The following is a 15,839-nucleotide window of genomic DNA, read 5'->3' as shown; positions in this document are numbered from 1 at the left end:
GCTGTCTGCATGTCACTTAGAAAGATTCTAAAAAACACTGATGTCAGAGTCCTTTTCCAAATCAGTGAGGGACCCAGGCGGGGTGGGGCGGGGGGTGAGGGAAGAGGGAGAGAGAGAATATGCGTGTGTACTTGTGCACCTGCATGTGTTTTAAGCCCCTAACCAGGTGATTCTAATAGGTTCCACATAGGGGGCTGAAAAGCAATAGGTCTAGGTCACTTTTTTTTTTTTCATTCTGGTTTCCAACCTATCAATCTATCCTTTTTTCTTCACTTATTTTGCTGAGCTCTTAATGGGTAGAACTGCTCTTTTAAAGACTGAGCCAGGTGACATGCTGCAAAATAAATCAGGCTTCACTCCTAGCATGAAGCCACTCCCGACTCTCCACATAGCCTCTCGTGCTCCCAGGGACCCACCTCTCCAGGGACCTCAAGCTACTTTTGAATGTCCAGAGCCTGTCTCCCCACCAAGGCCACCCCCTCCTGTCCCACAAGCCTCACAGGTGATCTTGGGGGGGGGGTGACGTGGATGGGCTTTTAATTTCTCTACTACTTCACCTTTTTTAAGCGAGCGATGGTTTTGCTTCTAAAAAAAGCTATTTTCATTTTCGGAGGAAAAAGAAAGTGTGAAAAGACCCACTGTGCCTAACTCTGCACCTTTGCCTTAAATCCTAATGAGTCATCGAAAATCCTCTCGAATCCTGTCTCCAGGCTCCAGAGCACACCTGAATTAAAGTCCCAAGATTAATTTGGGAAGTGAAAAGCATCAGCCTCCCCTAATCTTACCCAGTTTTGCCAGTCTGGGCTGTGCTGGCAAGAGGAGGGAGGAGGATCTGTCTAAATAAAAAGGAAAAGGATTGGAAAGCTAGAAGGTCGTCACATGCTACAAGAGGAAAAGCTGGTCAGAGTCTTCTTTTTGAATTCTTTCTATCTGGCTTCCTCACTTGTCCTCTCTCTATATTAAAAATGTATTGGTTATTCCATTCGGTGTTGAGAACACCAACGTGTGACGATAAACTCCGTTTGTGAGACGGAACACAGAACACGGGCAGCCTTGGGGATGAGGAACAGCTGTGATTTGGGGCACAAGTCCAAAACACAACTTCACACTGCTCTGTCCGGTTGCATTTCTCCCCGCTCTCTGGCTGTCTGTGCAGAAGTGTCTTCATCAGTCTCTCTCTGTCGATTTGCAGGAAGCCTTAAGCATACTTCAATGGCCGAGGACGAATGGAGTCCATCCGGTGGCTCTTGGCCGCAGCAGGAGTAGAGGTAAGATGCTGGATTTATTCGTATTATTTTCATCATGGGGTTGTTGAGCACTTCCTTGGGGAGCAGGTGTAGGAAACGCCTATGATTCCTGACCAAAAAGCCAATTTTGCCACCTGCCCTTGAGATACTAGGCTGTGAGTGAATGAGTTAGTTCTTTTAAGTAAGCACCCAGATATCGTGGAAACTGTTTGTTGGGACTGAGCGGACCCACGGTGAAGTAATCATCACTAATAAAGAAAGGAAGGGAGGGAGGAAGGAGTCATGGAAGGAAGGAAGGCACTCATTCTAGCAAACAGCCTCTTTTCATTTCATCCTGTCTGCCAAGTGTTGGATTTATTTAACTACATTTGTCTTGTGAATATTGAGAAACAGGTAGTTTTCTTTAAACACACAGAAGGGTCTCAGAGATACTGACGTAAGAACATATCATTCATTACCAAAAATATAACCATCCTATATTTTAATGAATTTTAAAAAGTCTATTATTGGGGTGCCTGGGTGGCTCAGTGGGTTAAGCCTCTGCCTTCGGCTCAGGTCATGGTCTCAGGATCCTGGGATTGAGCCCGCATCAGGCTCTCTGCTCAGCAGGGAGCCTGCTTCCCCCCACTCTCTCTCTGCCTACTTGTGATTTCTATCTGTGTGTCAAATAAATAAATAAAATCTTTTAAAAAAATTCTATTCTCAACGTACTTTAAAGCTGCTATTGAAGTTTATACTGACCTTTCAAAGATAAATATTTGTATCTGTATATACATTCACTGTGAATATAAAGCAATTAGCCTCTTCTGTAACCCACACAGAATTTTTTTTTCTAGTCACTCCTAAGTGGTCTCTTAGATCCAAAGACGAAAGAACAGGGAGTTTTATTCACACTCAGTGGTTTAACGTGCAAATAGCATGTAATCCCATTCACTTGGTACTTGTTAGGATGCTCTGTGTTCTGTTTGGGCCCTGACAGCAGACATCATATTCATTTGTTCACTAGGAGTGCAGATACCGTATATGAATGCAGCTTAGGACACAGTTTATTATTTAAATATTTTATGAAACATACCTTTTATGGTATCTGGTGGTACAGAGGATTAAAGACATTTTAGGAGAAGAGAACAGATGTTTAATACTAGAATCTGAAGAAACCCATGAAGCTGCTTCCCAAGAAAAAGCCCCATGTACCTATAATTGTAGGGACTCCAAGAAGCCACAAAATACACAACTGTATCCTAGGCCCCCAGGTTAAGCATTTCTGCTATAAGAAAGCAGCAAATCCTTGTGAAAAGTTCATTATCACTTTTTTCAAAAATTCTTTTGTTAGGAATTTTCTTAAACTTTAAATTAAAACTTTGAAAATATGTAAAGTATAAAGAATGTTATAATAAACAAACAAACATGATGCCACTATGTGGAATGAGAAATTATTGTTATTTTGTCATATTTGCCTTCAGTCTTTTTTTTTTTTTTTTTTTTGGTTAAAGATTTTTATTTATTTAACAGAGAGAGAGACAGGGAGAGAGGGATACACAAGCAGGGGGAGTTGGAGAGGGAGAAGCAGGCTTCCCACCTATCAAGGAGCCTGATGTGGGGCTCCATTCCAGGACCCTGGGATCATGACCTGAGCCAAAGGCAGATGCTTAATGACTGAGCCACCCAGGGGCCCATTGCCTTCAGTCTTAAAAGAAAGGGGGTGGGTGGGTTTAATATATTCATATACTCTTAACAGATAAAGCTGAAATTTGTTCGTTCATTCATTCATTTTTTTTTAAGATTTTATTTATTCATTGGACAGAGATCCAAGCAGGCAGAGAGGCAGGCAGAGAGAGAGGAGGAAGCAGGCCCCCCGCTGGGCAGAGAGCCCAATGCGGTGCTTGCTCCCAAGACCCTGAGATCATGACTTGAGCTGAAGACAGAGGCTTTAACCCACTGAGCCACCCAGGCGCCCCCTGATAAAACTAAAATTCAGTCCAGCCATCACACCTATGTCCACTTAAATAACCCCTATCCAGTTAGTCCAGCCTTTATATTTTTACATTTATGTGTGTCCTCACCAAACACTGACTTCTGTGCCTTTTGAAAGAATTTATGTGTTTCCCTTTGTGACTCATTCTGTATTTTCCTCCTTGTACTCAATATTATGTCTTTGAGATCCATCCATACTGAGATAGATAAAAGACAGAGGAACAAATGATGGCAGCGGGGAATAAGGGTCATTCCTTGATAATTATTTTATAAATCCCAATTCTTATGTATTGTTGCATTAACATTAGATCTGGATAAAATATTGCAAAGCACACAGGAGACAATGTGAACTCAAAACCCACCTGTCAAAAACATTCTAATTTCTCCAGAGGGGGCGCTATTTTTTAGTATATAATAATAAAAAAAAATTTGAACTTGTCGTTTCTTCAAAACAATAAAAGGACAATTCTTTCTGAGCCATATGAAGGTCCTTCCTGGATCTTCTGACTCCTCACAGTTTTTATATTCAGAGTTGGTATTGTAGCTGGTTATAATGAGAAGAAAATTCTATAGTCAATATTGACCTTCCGTGCCTGATTTTCCTTTTGATGTGAGTCGTGGCAAATTTTCAAAAGTGAACTCCACATGCTCTTGCATACACAACTTTGTTAAAATGGCCCTGCTTCATTTATTCTTAGAGCCCAGGGCCTCTCTTACAGTAAGTCTTCCAGCAAAAGATATCACTAAGGAAGACACACCCTTAAAAACAAAAACATTCAGGCGGGAAACCTTTGCTGGGGAATCTGGTCAAACTCAGTCTAAACCCACCAGAAAATTCCCCAGATGGTATGTGGTCTGTGAGGTTTTGCTGTATCCCGTGCCGGTCCATGGCCCCACCCAGACTATGAGTTCCTGGGTGCGGCCCTCTCCCCGGCCTGCTCTCAGGGATTAACCTGGTAACGCCTGGCTTGGAATTGGAGTTTGTGCTCCAAGCCCTGATCTTTTACAGCTTGGCCAAAGCAGATGGTAAAAGTTACCCTGGAGCACCTGACATGAGGTATTCGAGGAGAAATTGAAATCATAAAGGTATACTTTCCCCCCTATCACACTATATGAAAGTCATAAGTAATATTCAAATTTAGGAAAAATGCTTTTTGGGAAGGTTTTATACCCTTGTTATCCCTATCTGTATTTTCATATTTGATGTCAACTTTGGGGTGACTTCTTCCTATAAAGATTATCGAAATACAAATTACACAGTTAGCAAAATGATGCTATCTAAAATGTAGTGGGTTTAGGGGGAAGGGATTCTAGCCCTGGTTCTTCCACCTTTTAGCTGAGGGACTTTAGGGAAGTCACTTAACCTCTCTGGGCTTCATAAGCATCACGCGAAGGCTTGGAAAAGAAGAGCACCAAGAGTTATAGTTAATGCTGGTCTTCAAGTTTTAGGAATGAGGGTGATATGATATCTTGGTTTAATTTTAAATATCCAGGAACACCACCAGAGAACCACATTATCAAATCTTTTCTTAATATTATTTCATCATTCCAAATTATAAATGTAAAATTTAAAAATTATTTTTGTGACAATGGGGTAGAATAGAATCTTTGGGGGAAGAAACTGTTTTCCAAGTACATGTTGGGTTTTCCATCTCTAATAATGATGGCAGAAAGAATACAGAAAACTCGTTGCATTTAAATTTTCTATTAAAATTATACTGTACAAAATGCACATGTCCAATCTATGGATGTGTTTTAGAGATTGATTTTAAAGTATCCAGAAGTTAACTAGTAATAATCTAACAAAACAGACATCTAAGACAAGATGTTGAAAGCAACAAGATATAAACTACACCTTGATTAGTGTTTCCTTAATGCCACAAAGTGTCTTTTGAGTTTACTCAGTACTATTGTTCCATTGCCACCATGTAGTTCCTGAGATTTGCAGCAATTTTGTTTTTCTGTGTCTAAGCCTCTTGGGTTTAAAAAGAGAATACAGAATAGAATGATGAAACTAACATTTGCTTGTTCTCGAACCCTGGAAATGAGGGACAACAAACACCACCCAAGGGAAAGTTCTGAGGCAAACAGTAACAACGTTCAATATTGAGCCAAACGTGAGAGTTAGTCTTCCTTAGATAAGATCTCTTTTAGCCATCATGACAACATCATGCGTAGGTAGTAGCTTCATTTTCACACATTAAGAAACTGAAATTAGAAGAGAGTAACTTATTTGAGCCAATGAAGGGGAGTAGTAGCCTGCTTTCAGATTGCGATCTGGGAAGTCTACCTGAAAGGCTCTGGCCACACAACAGGGGGTATCAGTATTACTCAGTCACCTGAATTCAGTAAACCCTTTGCTTTGGTTTTATATAAAAACGTCCTTAGGTCCATCGAACCCGGAAAAGGCCAGTATGCATTCAATAATTACTTGAAACATTGGTTTCCTTGGTGGTTAGACCTTTTATTTTTACTCAACTCTTTTTCCATGATATCAAAAGTAAGAATAACAATAAAAATGATAGTAGCAACATATTCTTATATTCTTTCTTTCGTTCTTTAGTTTGAAGAAGAACTTTTTGAAACAGGTGAAGAATTTGAGAGATTAATCCAAGGTGAGGGAAAAAAAGGCTTGCATGTTAGCTACATTGACCAAGGATGAGATCTCTGAGAGGCGTGCGCGTGAGCGCGCGCGCACACACACACACACGTACACATATTCTAAGAGTGGAGAAAATTGGGTAGACAATATCTATGATATCTGTCAGGAAGGGAGCACTTGGGTCTTGCAACAAGCCAATGGGTGTGCACAGCAGGGGGAGCCCTGCCCCCGAGCTAAATTGTAATAATTTCAGCACCATCTCCTTGTTTCCTCAGCCCTAGGGATGATACTTTCTGCAGCTGTCACCTTCATGATACTGTATCATCCTTTTGTTGCTTCTCAGATCTCCAGACCTAGTCATCGTCTTTGTAACTCGGTATGCTTCAAGTAACTTCTGCCTCCCCCTGAGTCCTGGCTGATGTAATTCGGGGGCAGGAAATGTCCTGACAGTGAAACCGGGAGGCAATTGCAGAAAAACCAGGATGTTTTTGCCATGGATTCAGTCCAGAGAGCTGGCTCAACTTAAGGAAAAGTGGCAAAAGTGCCATCTTTACTGTTGACTTTCTGAGGAAGCGTCAGACAGACTGACAGACAGAGGGAGGGAAGGATGGGGCAGAGAGAGTGGGATTCTTTTAAATTAAACCACTGCCCTCTCAAGGTGCCATTGTTGTGGAATGCAAGGATTCCCTAGAAGACGAATAAGAAAGCCCAAAACAAAGAGCTGTCTTTCTGGTGGGAGGCCGCTGGGACTCGGGTTCATGTAGGAGAGTTGTCAGGGAACAACGGGAGAAAAGTACATGGAGGGAAACGTCAAGGAGTGCTTTGAATTCCAGGTTGAGGTTAAATGTTATTGTCTTCTAAGCGAAGAGGAGTAATGGAAAGGCTTAAGCCGGTGTTATGACTCCAGGCAGTGCATGTGGGGTAGATAAGAAGGGCCCATCTGCTCAGGATCACTCGGCATCTGGAAATGCAAATCAAAACCACAATGAGGGGTCACCTCACACCTGTCAGAATGGCTAAAACCAGTACCACGAGGAATGACAAGTGTTGGTGAGGATGTGGAGAAAAAGGAACCCTCGTGCACTGTTGGGGGGAAGTGCAGCCACTGTGGAAAGCAGCCTGGAGGTTCCTCAAAAAGTTAAAAATAGAGATACCCTCTGATTGAAGAATCCCACTCTTTGGGTATTGACCCAAAGAATATGAAAACAGTAATCTGAAGAGATATATGCACGCTGTGTTTATCACAGCACTATTTGCAATAGCCAAGTGATGGCAGCAGTCCAAGTGTCCACCAGTAGATGAATAGATAAAGAAGATGTGGGATCTGTATACCATGGAATATTACTCAGCCAAAAAAGGAATGAAATCTTGTCATTTGTAATGACATGGACCGACCTAGAGGGTACAATGCTAAGCAAAACAAGCCAGCCAGAGAAAGACAAATACGATATGACTTTGCTCCTATTTGGAATTCAAGAAATAAGAACAATGAACAATGAAAACAAGAGACTAGCCAAAACAAAACCAAAAACCAAAAACCAAAACCAAAACCAAACCAAACCAAAACAACAACAACAAAACCAAACACAACCCCCGCCCCCCCCCCCCCCCCCCCCCCCGGCCCCACCGACTCTTAACTATAGAGAACAAACTGGGAGGAGGTTGGGGGGTGAGTGAAATAGGTGAAGGGGGTTAAGAGCACACTCACTGCGGTGAACGTGGAGGAATGCACGGAATTGGTGAATTCCTATACTGTATGCCTGGAACTAATAGAACACATATGTTAACTGTCCTGGAATTAAATTTAAAAGCTTAATTAAAAAAAAAAAAAGGATATGGAGCACTGGGTGCAGGGCATAAACAATGAATTTTGGAACACACACACAAAAAATTAAATTAAATTAAATTAATTTAAAAAAAAAAAAGAGGGCCCTGTGAAGGTTGAGTTAACGGCTAGGACATTAACAATGGTTTGGAGGGAAAGAGAGTCTCACCAGCAGTGTGGCCACAGGAATGAAGAATAAGTGATGAGAAAGGGACATTCTTGACCAGAGAGAAAGCTTCTGTCTCTGCACTTTGTTGTATCTCCCAGAGGACTCAGCCACAAGTCTTGCCTTCTACATGTCTTTCTGTGAATAAATGCATACATATTTCTCCTTTTGGAGTAGTCGCTAACATATCTTAATCCTATTCAATTACGTAATCTCATCTGTAGCACCTTAAGAGTTAAAGAAGACTCCGTTGCTACCATCAGGGACAGTAAAGAGCCCAACTTTCCTTTGTACCTTTAAAGGTGGAACTCTGATGTATGAACAAGTGCCCATGGTCCAAATCGATGGAATGAATTTGGTAGAAACCAGAGCTATCCTACGATACCTAGCTGCAAAATACAGCTTGTATGGAAGGAACCTACAGGAACAAGCCTGGTAACAACAACTACTTCTCACTTAAAATGAAGTTTAAAAAACAAAAAAAAAGGAAATTCTAACGTTTAGTCATGTTAGCAATCCTATGTAGTTCTTGGTGGAATGAAAATTCTTTTCTTGTTTTTTAACTTCTTATTATGGAAAAATCTAAAACATCAAAGGAGAGAGAATGGTGAAATAAACCGTATAAACACATTTACTTTAAACAATTATCGATTCATGGCCAATTACCCAGTTTATTTCATTTTCTGATTCTGTATTGAGAACAAAGCAAGGACAAAAACAAGTGAAAGAAATCTGCCTCTTCCTGTTGCAATCTCTATTTCTTTCCACTAGGTGGGAGTAAAGCACAGGGTAAATCACAAGAACAAACAAAATTTGGAGTGGGACTTTGGGAAACTGATTCAGGAAGTAGCCTTTGGAAACCACCTCCTTAGTCTCCGGTTCACCAGATAGGCTCCCCCCACCCCCACCCGCCTCCCAGTGTCCCACACATTCTTAATTTTCACATGTACACACTTGTCCCTTTGCAATGGGCAGACCTGTCTACAAACTAGCAAACAGTCTTGTCTTAACTGAATTTTTAAAAACAGCAACACTCAATTACAAATTATTGCACAGAATTAGAAAACTATTCGTTGTTAAACAACAAATAGTCCATTTTTACCAAAGGGGGTGTGTTTTAAATAAATATCTCATGGTTTTAAAGAATATATATATTTTCAGAAACTTCACTTTAAAATGCTTAAAGCAGTAAAATTTTTGGAATAGATCTCGTATTTTTAAATCTTAACATAAGCTTTCTCTTGCTTTCCAACCGAATCTAATTGCCAAATTTCTGCTGATTGCATCTAGCAGTGTAGTTTAACCCATTCTTCCGTCTCTGTGTTTCCTGTCATTTGGTTGTTAGATATAGAGGTTTTATCAGACTCAAGCTCTAGTGGTTTTTGCAGCACTATTTCATAGGTATTGGTGCATTCCCCAGTCAGGAAGCAAAAAATGTCTGCTTGTCCTTTCTTTATGATAGTAACAGCCATTGGTATTCAGCGATATCATTCCTTCTGCATTTATTATCTGGGATACTTCTGTGAAGAAAAACTTTCCTTCATCTACCATCTGGTTATCTGGAATACAATTTCCTCTAGGAAAGACATGGTAGACTTTTGTTTACCAATTTTCCAGATGAGTTGGCTCATCTGTGTCCTACCAATTAATTATTGTTATTGTTCTAGTGTCACTATGGGCTCTTCATTTTATGTATCTTTGATGCATTTCAGTTCACTTCAGTTGTTACTCTTATTTATGCTCAAATTGTTCTGCCCTTGGCCAGTGGGAGTGAAGTTGCTCCTGGAATGTCTGACCTTACTCTAGTGGTCTCTGATACTCCTTATTACCTCCTGGATAACCCAGATTAACCTGCTACATCTCTTTCTTTCTTTCTTTTTTAAAAAATTTAATTATTTGACAGAGGGAGAGAGAGCTTACAAGTAGGTAGAGAGGCAGGAGGAAGCAGGCTCCCTGCCGAGCAGAGAGCCTGATGTGGGGCCTGATCTGAGGACCGTGAGATCATGACCTGAGCTATTTGCTGCAGACACCACATCTGAGGGTTCTGTGAGCTGACAGGAATCAGCTGGATGGTACCCTTTCATGGTCTTTCAGGCAGTTCTTCTCTCAGATGTCTGGTGCCTGGGTTGTGAGAGCTGGAACAAATGGGCCTGGCAGGGTATGTCTCCTCCTCCACATGACTTCTCCGTGAAGCCAGCTTGAGCTCCTTCGATGAGGTGGCTGACTTCCCTCAGAGTGAAATTTTGGAGACTACCAGGTGGAAGCTTAAGGCGTCTTATGACCTAGTTTTGGAAGTCTCAGAAATTACTTCCCTACATTCTGTTGGTCAAGCATGTCCCCGAGGCCCATTCAGATTCAAAGAGAGAATGAGACTTATTCTCAATAGCAGAAGTAGCAAAGAATTTGAGGTTCTTTCAAGATACTCATTGTTATTCTAGGTTAAAGTTAAAAGAACTATGGATCCAAAAGATTAGGAGACTCACTTTGGACCAGGACAGTGGTTTCCCAGGACCCAGACCAGTAGTCTTTTCACTATGCCACGGTACCTTGTCTAACATGAAATCTATTTTTCGATTCATTCTGGCACAGATTTGTGAGTGGTGACAAGGGGGAACTTGTCCAGTCAGTCCTGTGCCTTCTTGAATTGTTCTACTAAGTTTGAGAACCTTCAATCCAGACAGAGAAGTTGTTGGCAGCATAGTGATCTATTCCCCAACATTTATAGACAGGGGCCATTTCACTGTTATTATAACTTTTAAATAGCCAAATATAATCTTTGCCTCATTTATGACTTTAGGATTAATACTTTGTGTGTGTTTTAATTAGCACTTACTTCACACAGTTGATATTCACACAGACATAATTGCTCCCACACTTTAGTCCTATTATTTTTCTATTTCTCAGATTGATCTTAAGATCTCAGAGGAAGAGCAGGCAGGCAGAAATACTTGATTTTAACTCATGGGGCACTGAGATACCAGCCATGAGGCAGGAGGCACTCCGGCATTCGTTAACTTGTTTCTTTGGCTACGGAAATGATTTCCTTTATCTGCAACTCTTTTGAATTATGGACCCTTCTGTAGGATTGACATGTATGTAGAGGGCTTGAGGGACCTGAGCGACATGATTATGTTCTTTCTACTCTCCCTGCCTGGAGAAAAGGAGATGAATCTTGACTACATCCTTGAAAAAGCCACTACAAGATTCTTCCCTGTCTATGAGAAGGTAAGTGACAAACTTCTGTCTTGCCCTGTGACTTGGATCAAGGGGGAGAAAAAGCAATAAACTCCGAGTAGAGAACTTCAACAACCTCAAAGTAAAGAACTTCAGTGGATGAAAGATCCCAAAAACACTTTGTGAAAGCAAAACTCCTCCCTCCATTGCAGTTACAAAACAAGTCTGCCCTTCTTTCTTGCACCCCAGTCTTCTACATTTTGCTTTTTTTTCTAAAAGATTTCATGGATAACTTCAGCAAAATTTGTGGTTCTAGTGCTGACAGAATATCAGTTGCTTGATTTAATTCTGGAGTAAAAACCGAGTCTTATCAGATGATTCTATGGGGGGAAAAGCCCCCACACTAATTAGAGAGGGGGAGTGAGGGGAAAGGGTGGATATTATTTATAAAATACACTTCATAGTACCAAGGCTCAGGGGACTTTATAAGGCTTATCAGAATTCTACACAATACTGAAAATGTTAAGAAAACAATTTTCCCCCAAATAGAACTACTTTTCACTGTCTCTGCATTTTTTTTTTGAAGATTTTATTTATTTGACAAACAGAGATCACAAGTAGGCAGAGAGGCAGGCAGATAGAGAGGAGGAAGCAGGCTCCCCACTGAGCAGAGAACCTGATACAGGGCTCGATCCCAGGACCCTGAGATCATGACCTGAGCTGAAGGCAGAGGCTTTAACCCACTGAGCCACCCAGGCACCACTTAAGTGATTTTTATCTTATAGTTTTACCAGTATTGACAGTGGAAGGAATGTTTAACATCACTATTCCCAAGGGCTTAAGTTTTAGTTATGAGATACTATGAAGTACAGAGAGTTCTCTTGTGGCTAAAAACAGTTATCATCATCGTCGTCGTCGTCATCATCACAACAGAACTAATCACCTAATGGTTCACTTCTGCTAAGTGCTTACTTTGTCTAAGCACTGTGCCATGCATTTTGCATGCATGACTCCATGTCATCTTTTAACTCCAGGAAAGATGTGCCATTGTTATCCCCATTTTGCAGACGAAGCAAGGTTTGCCTGATGGCGCACAACTCACCACACTGGGGCCTCTACTCAGGTCTCTCTACCTCTTCATCCCACGTCCAAGTGCCACAAAGTCACAGAGTTTGAGGGCTAGACACTACCATAGTGACCTTCTACTCCAACCTTTTACATTCAATTGATTGTGACTCAAGGCGACCTCTAACTCAGAGCCCTATTAGAAGAAAATCCGCTTACAGAAATGAGACGTGGGTCCCTGTGAGCACGATGTTCTCCCACAAAGAGCAGCATCCTACTAAGAATCCTGACCTCAGATGATGTGAGGAGAGAATCATCACCCCAGACCCGGGAGGACCACCAATCCCGGCTGCAGGGGTAAAATTATTCTATAAAGTTTCATAGAATAGGTACAGGGGATGTAATGAAAAGAAGACATAGGTGTGTGGAATTAGGCTATTTCTGGGGTTCAGAAAACTCAGGAGGTTTCAGGCTGTCCCACATCTTTTTTTATTTTTTAAGATTTTATGTATTTGTCAGAGAGAGGAGCACAAGCAGGGAGAGCGGCAGGCAGAGGGAGGAGCAGGCTCCCTGCCGAACAAGAAGCCCGGTGAGGGATCTGATCCCAGGACCCTGGGACCATGACCTGAGCAGAAAGCAGGTGCTTAACCGCCTGAGCCACCCAAGTGTCCTTATCCCACCTCTTTTGATGAACAAGCTGAAGCCCTCAGAGATGGGATTCATATGTGCTCACACAGCTAGCCAGCGGCCAAGATGAGGAGACAGGTATCTATAAACGTCCAGAAGACTTTCTGCCAAATCACCCTGACTTTAAGTCATCTGCTAGGTGTGCCCCTAAATCCTCTACCTTCTTCTCGACTATCCTGCAGGCACTCAGAGACCATGGGCAAGATTTCCTCGTGGGCGATCGGCTGAGCTGGGCTGATATACTGCTCCTTGAAGTCATCTTAATGGCGGAAGAGTGCAAAGCCAGTGTCCTCGCAGGCTTCCCTCTGCTACAGGTAGTGCTGCCCAAATAACTCCCAAGAACTGCAGGAAGGGTGAATTTGTATCATTCACTTATCCCTTCATTCAGCCATTCATTATGACTGAAGAACCCACTAACTGCTTTATGCCAAGACCTGCCCGAAATATACAAAGATGCCCTCAAGGAACACACCTAGTGGGCGAGACAAGCACATAGATAACCTCAATATAAGGTAGCAAGTTTAAAAATAAAGTGGAATAGGAAAGCTGAAGAGGGTCATCTGGGTCAGCATGGGGATCTGAGGCTGACATCTGACAGGCTTTTAGTCTCGAAGGTTTTACCCTGATGTAGCAGAACCTTGATAAGATGATGGAAAACATTTAAGATATTACCATCCTTAACACAGTCACTATTTAACAATAACCATAATCCTCAACTACACTCTTATGTGCCGAGCATTGTAACAAGCACTAAAGGCATAATATCTCACTGATGTTATTCCGTTCTCAAAATGGATAGGAAACAAGACTCCAGGAGGTGCAATAACTTTGCCTCAAGCTATATGGACAGCAGGTGATAGGACCCGGATGCTACCTTCGGCCTGATCCCATGGCTATGTTGATGGATTCCTTTCTAACCTTTTAAAAATATGCTTCTTTAGAATAGTTGTTGCCCAAGTTGGGGTAATTCTGCAGCCACAATTTCTCACTTTACCTTATGCCGTAAGCATGTTTTGGTATTTTTATGTAGTCTGCCTCATTTGGATACAACATGGTCTTCTATTGTTTAAAAATCCCATGATTAGGGGCGCCTGGGTGGCTCAGAGGGTTAAGCCTCTGCCTTCAGCTCAGGTCATGGTCTCAGGGTCTTGGGATCAAGCCCCACATCAGGGTCTCTGCTCAGTGGGGAGCCTGCTTCTCCTCTCTCTCTGCCTGCCTCTCTGCTTACTTGTGATCTCTATCTCTGTCAAATAAATAAATAAATAAAAATTTAAAAAAAAATCCCATGATTATATAAAATTCCATGTGCTGTGTTCAGAATAACCTTATTTTAAATGCTGAAAATCATAAACAGCTGAAATATTCAGTACTTGAAAAGGGTCCACATAAATGAAGACACATCCATTGGGTAGAATTTTATGCAACCACCTAAAGGTGTATTTTCCAAGATTACAGAATGACATGGAAAAATCCTCATGACATAAGGACTTCTATTTATTAGTTATACATTAGGATACTCTGGAATATTTACTTTTATGAATAATGTTACAACAGCACCTTCATAGGTATACATTTTTCCACATTTAAGATGGTATCATTAGGATGCAGTCTGAAAAATGGGGCCATGTGATTACAGCCTATGAACATTTTTGTGGTTCTTGAGAAATATTGCTAACTTGGTTTGTATGAGGGTAGCATTGCTTCACAAAGCCACACGATGTAAGAAAACTCCATTTTATCCCCTGCTCCTACCAGCTATAAGGAATATAATTTTTACACACTTTCTGTCACATGCAAAAATATGCAACATTTTTTTTGTCTGTTTTGCCATATTCTCTTCTCATGGATAGCATTACTTCTGCATTTTAGGAATTCAAGGCCAGAATCAGCTGCATTCCCACAATTCACAAATTTCTGCAGCCTGGGAGCCAAAGGAAGCCTCCACTAGATGAAGTTTCCACTGAGACCGTGAAGAACATCTTCAAATTTGAACGCGGCATTTTTCTCAAAAACTTGGGCACTATAGTAGCCGAGTATTAGCAAGCAAAGAGTTCTCAAGAACTCGTATATGTTTCACTTTGCTTTCACAGCAGTGCCTAGAGCGATACCATCAGGCCACTTTAATAAAGTAATAAACAAAAGGAAATAAACTACCAAATACTTTGTAAATCAGACAACTCTTTTCCATAAAACAATAGAACGCCAATAAATCAGAATCATCCAAAGAAAGATTCTTCTGCATTCTACTTTTTGCAAAAGAGTAAAATCGTAAGTAAGTCAATAGATCTCAAGGGCTTCTTTAAAAAACAAAACACCCCACAAATACAAATACTGTCACTCACTTCCATATCCTTTTGGAATAAGCCCAGAACAAGGCATAGCTTCAAGCTAGTTTTGTTTTTAGATTTTATTTATCTTTTTTTTTTTTAAAGATTTTATTTATTAGCAGTTGAGAGAAAGAGAGAGAGAGAAAACATGAGTTGGGGGGAGAGGCAGAAGCAGGAGAAGCAGGCTCCCTGCTGAGCAGCCCCTGTGGGACTCTGTCCCAGGACCCTGAGATCATGACCTCAGCCAAAGTCAGATGCTTAACCCACTGAGCCACCCAGGCACCCCTAGTTTCTAACTTTCAATCACTAAAGTATTTTACAGATATGGCATATATTTTTATAATCAATTTCACATTTAGTTTCTACTTTTATACTTTTTTCAAACTATAATCATAGTCTGTCTGGGGTTTCTATTTGGTTAAACTGGTAGGTTCGTTCTTTCTTCCTTCCTTCCCTTAATTGAATTACCTATCACTGGAAGCCTAATGCCTTCCTTGAAAGTCCGCTGGGAAAGAGAACTGAACACAACAGTACCAGTTGGGGTTCCACCCACCACTTCATATAAAGAATGGGTTTGTAATCCCACACCGTGGGGTAGAGACAACTGGATCAAAATGGCAGCTTTTTAGAGCTTTAAGGGATCTCATCAAACCGTTTACTCCCAATTCCTCCTTAACGATGAGAAACCTCCTTAACGATGAGAAACTGAGACTCAGAGAGAGTAAACCACCTTCCAAAGAACCTATAACCAGTCAGTGGGAGAAATGGGCTC

At 41.3% G+C, this 15,839-nt stretch overlaps 1 protein-coding gene across 2 annotated transcripts; it reads left to right on the top strand.

Moving 5' to 3' along the window:
• Positions 1-809: 809 nt before the first annotated feature.
• Positions 810-15,125, top strand: LOC116588754 (glutathione S-transferase-like). 2 transcript variants are annotated; one of them, XM_032340255.1, is made up of 6 exons: positions 810-900; positions 1,193-1,268; positions 5,785-5,836; positions 8,117-8,249; positions 10,898-11,039; positions 14,610-15,125. In XM_032340255.1, exons 2-6 carry the CDS (start codon positions 1,227-1,229, stop codon positions 14,778-14,780), a joined length of 540 nt encoding a protein of 179 aa, XP_032196146.1. In that variant the 5' UTR covers positions 810-900; positions 1,193-1,226; the 3' UTR covers positions 14,781-15,125. The 2 variants fall into 2 exon arrangements, with proteins under 2 accessions (XP_032196146.1, XP_032196145.1); XM_032340254.1 differs by lacking the exon at positions 810-900 and having other exon boundaries at positions 946-1,268.
• Positions 15,126-15,839: the final 714 nt, after the last annotated feature.

Source organism: Mustela erminea, chromosome 4 (assembly GCF_009829155.1).
Source record: "Mustela erminea isolate mMusErm1 chromosome 4, mMusErm1.Pri, whole genome shotgun sequence".
NCBI lineage: Eukaryota > Metazoa > Chordata > Mammalia > Carnivora > Mustelidae > Mustela > Mustela erminea.
Note: the sequence above shows the minus strand (reverse complement) of the source record. Positions and strands in the feature narration are given on the sequence as shown.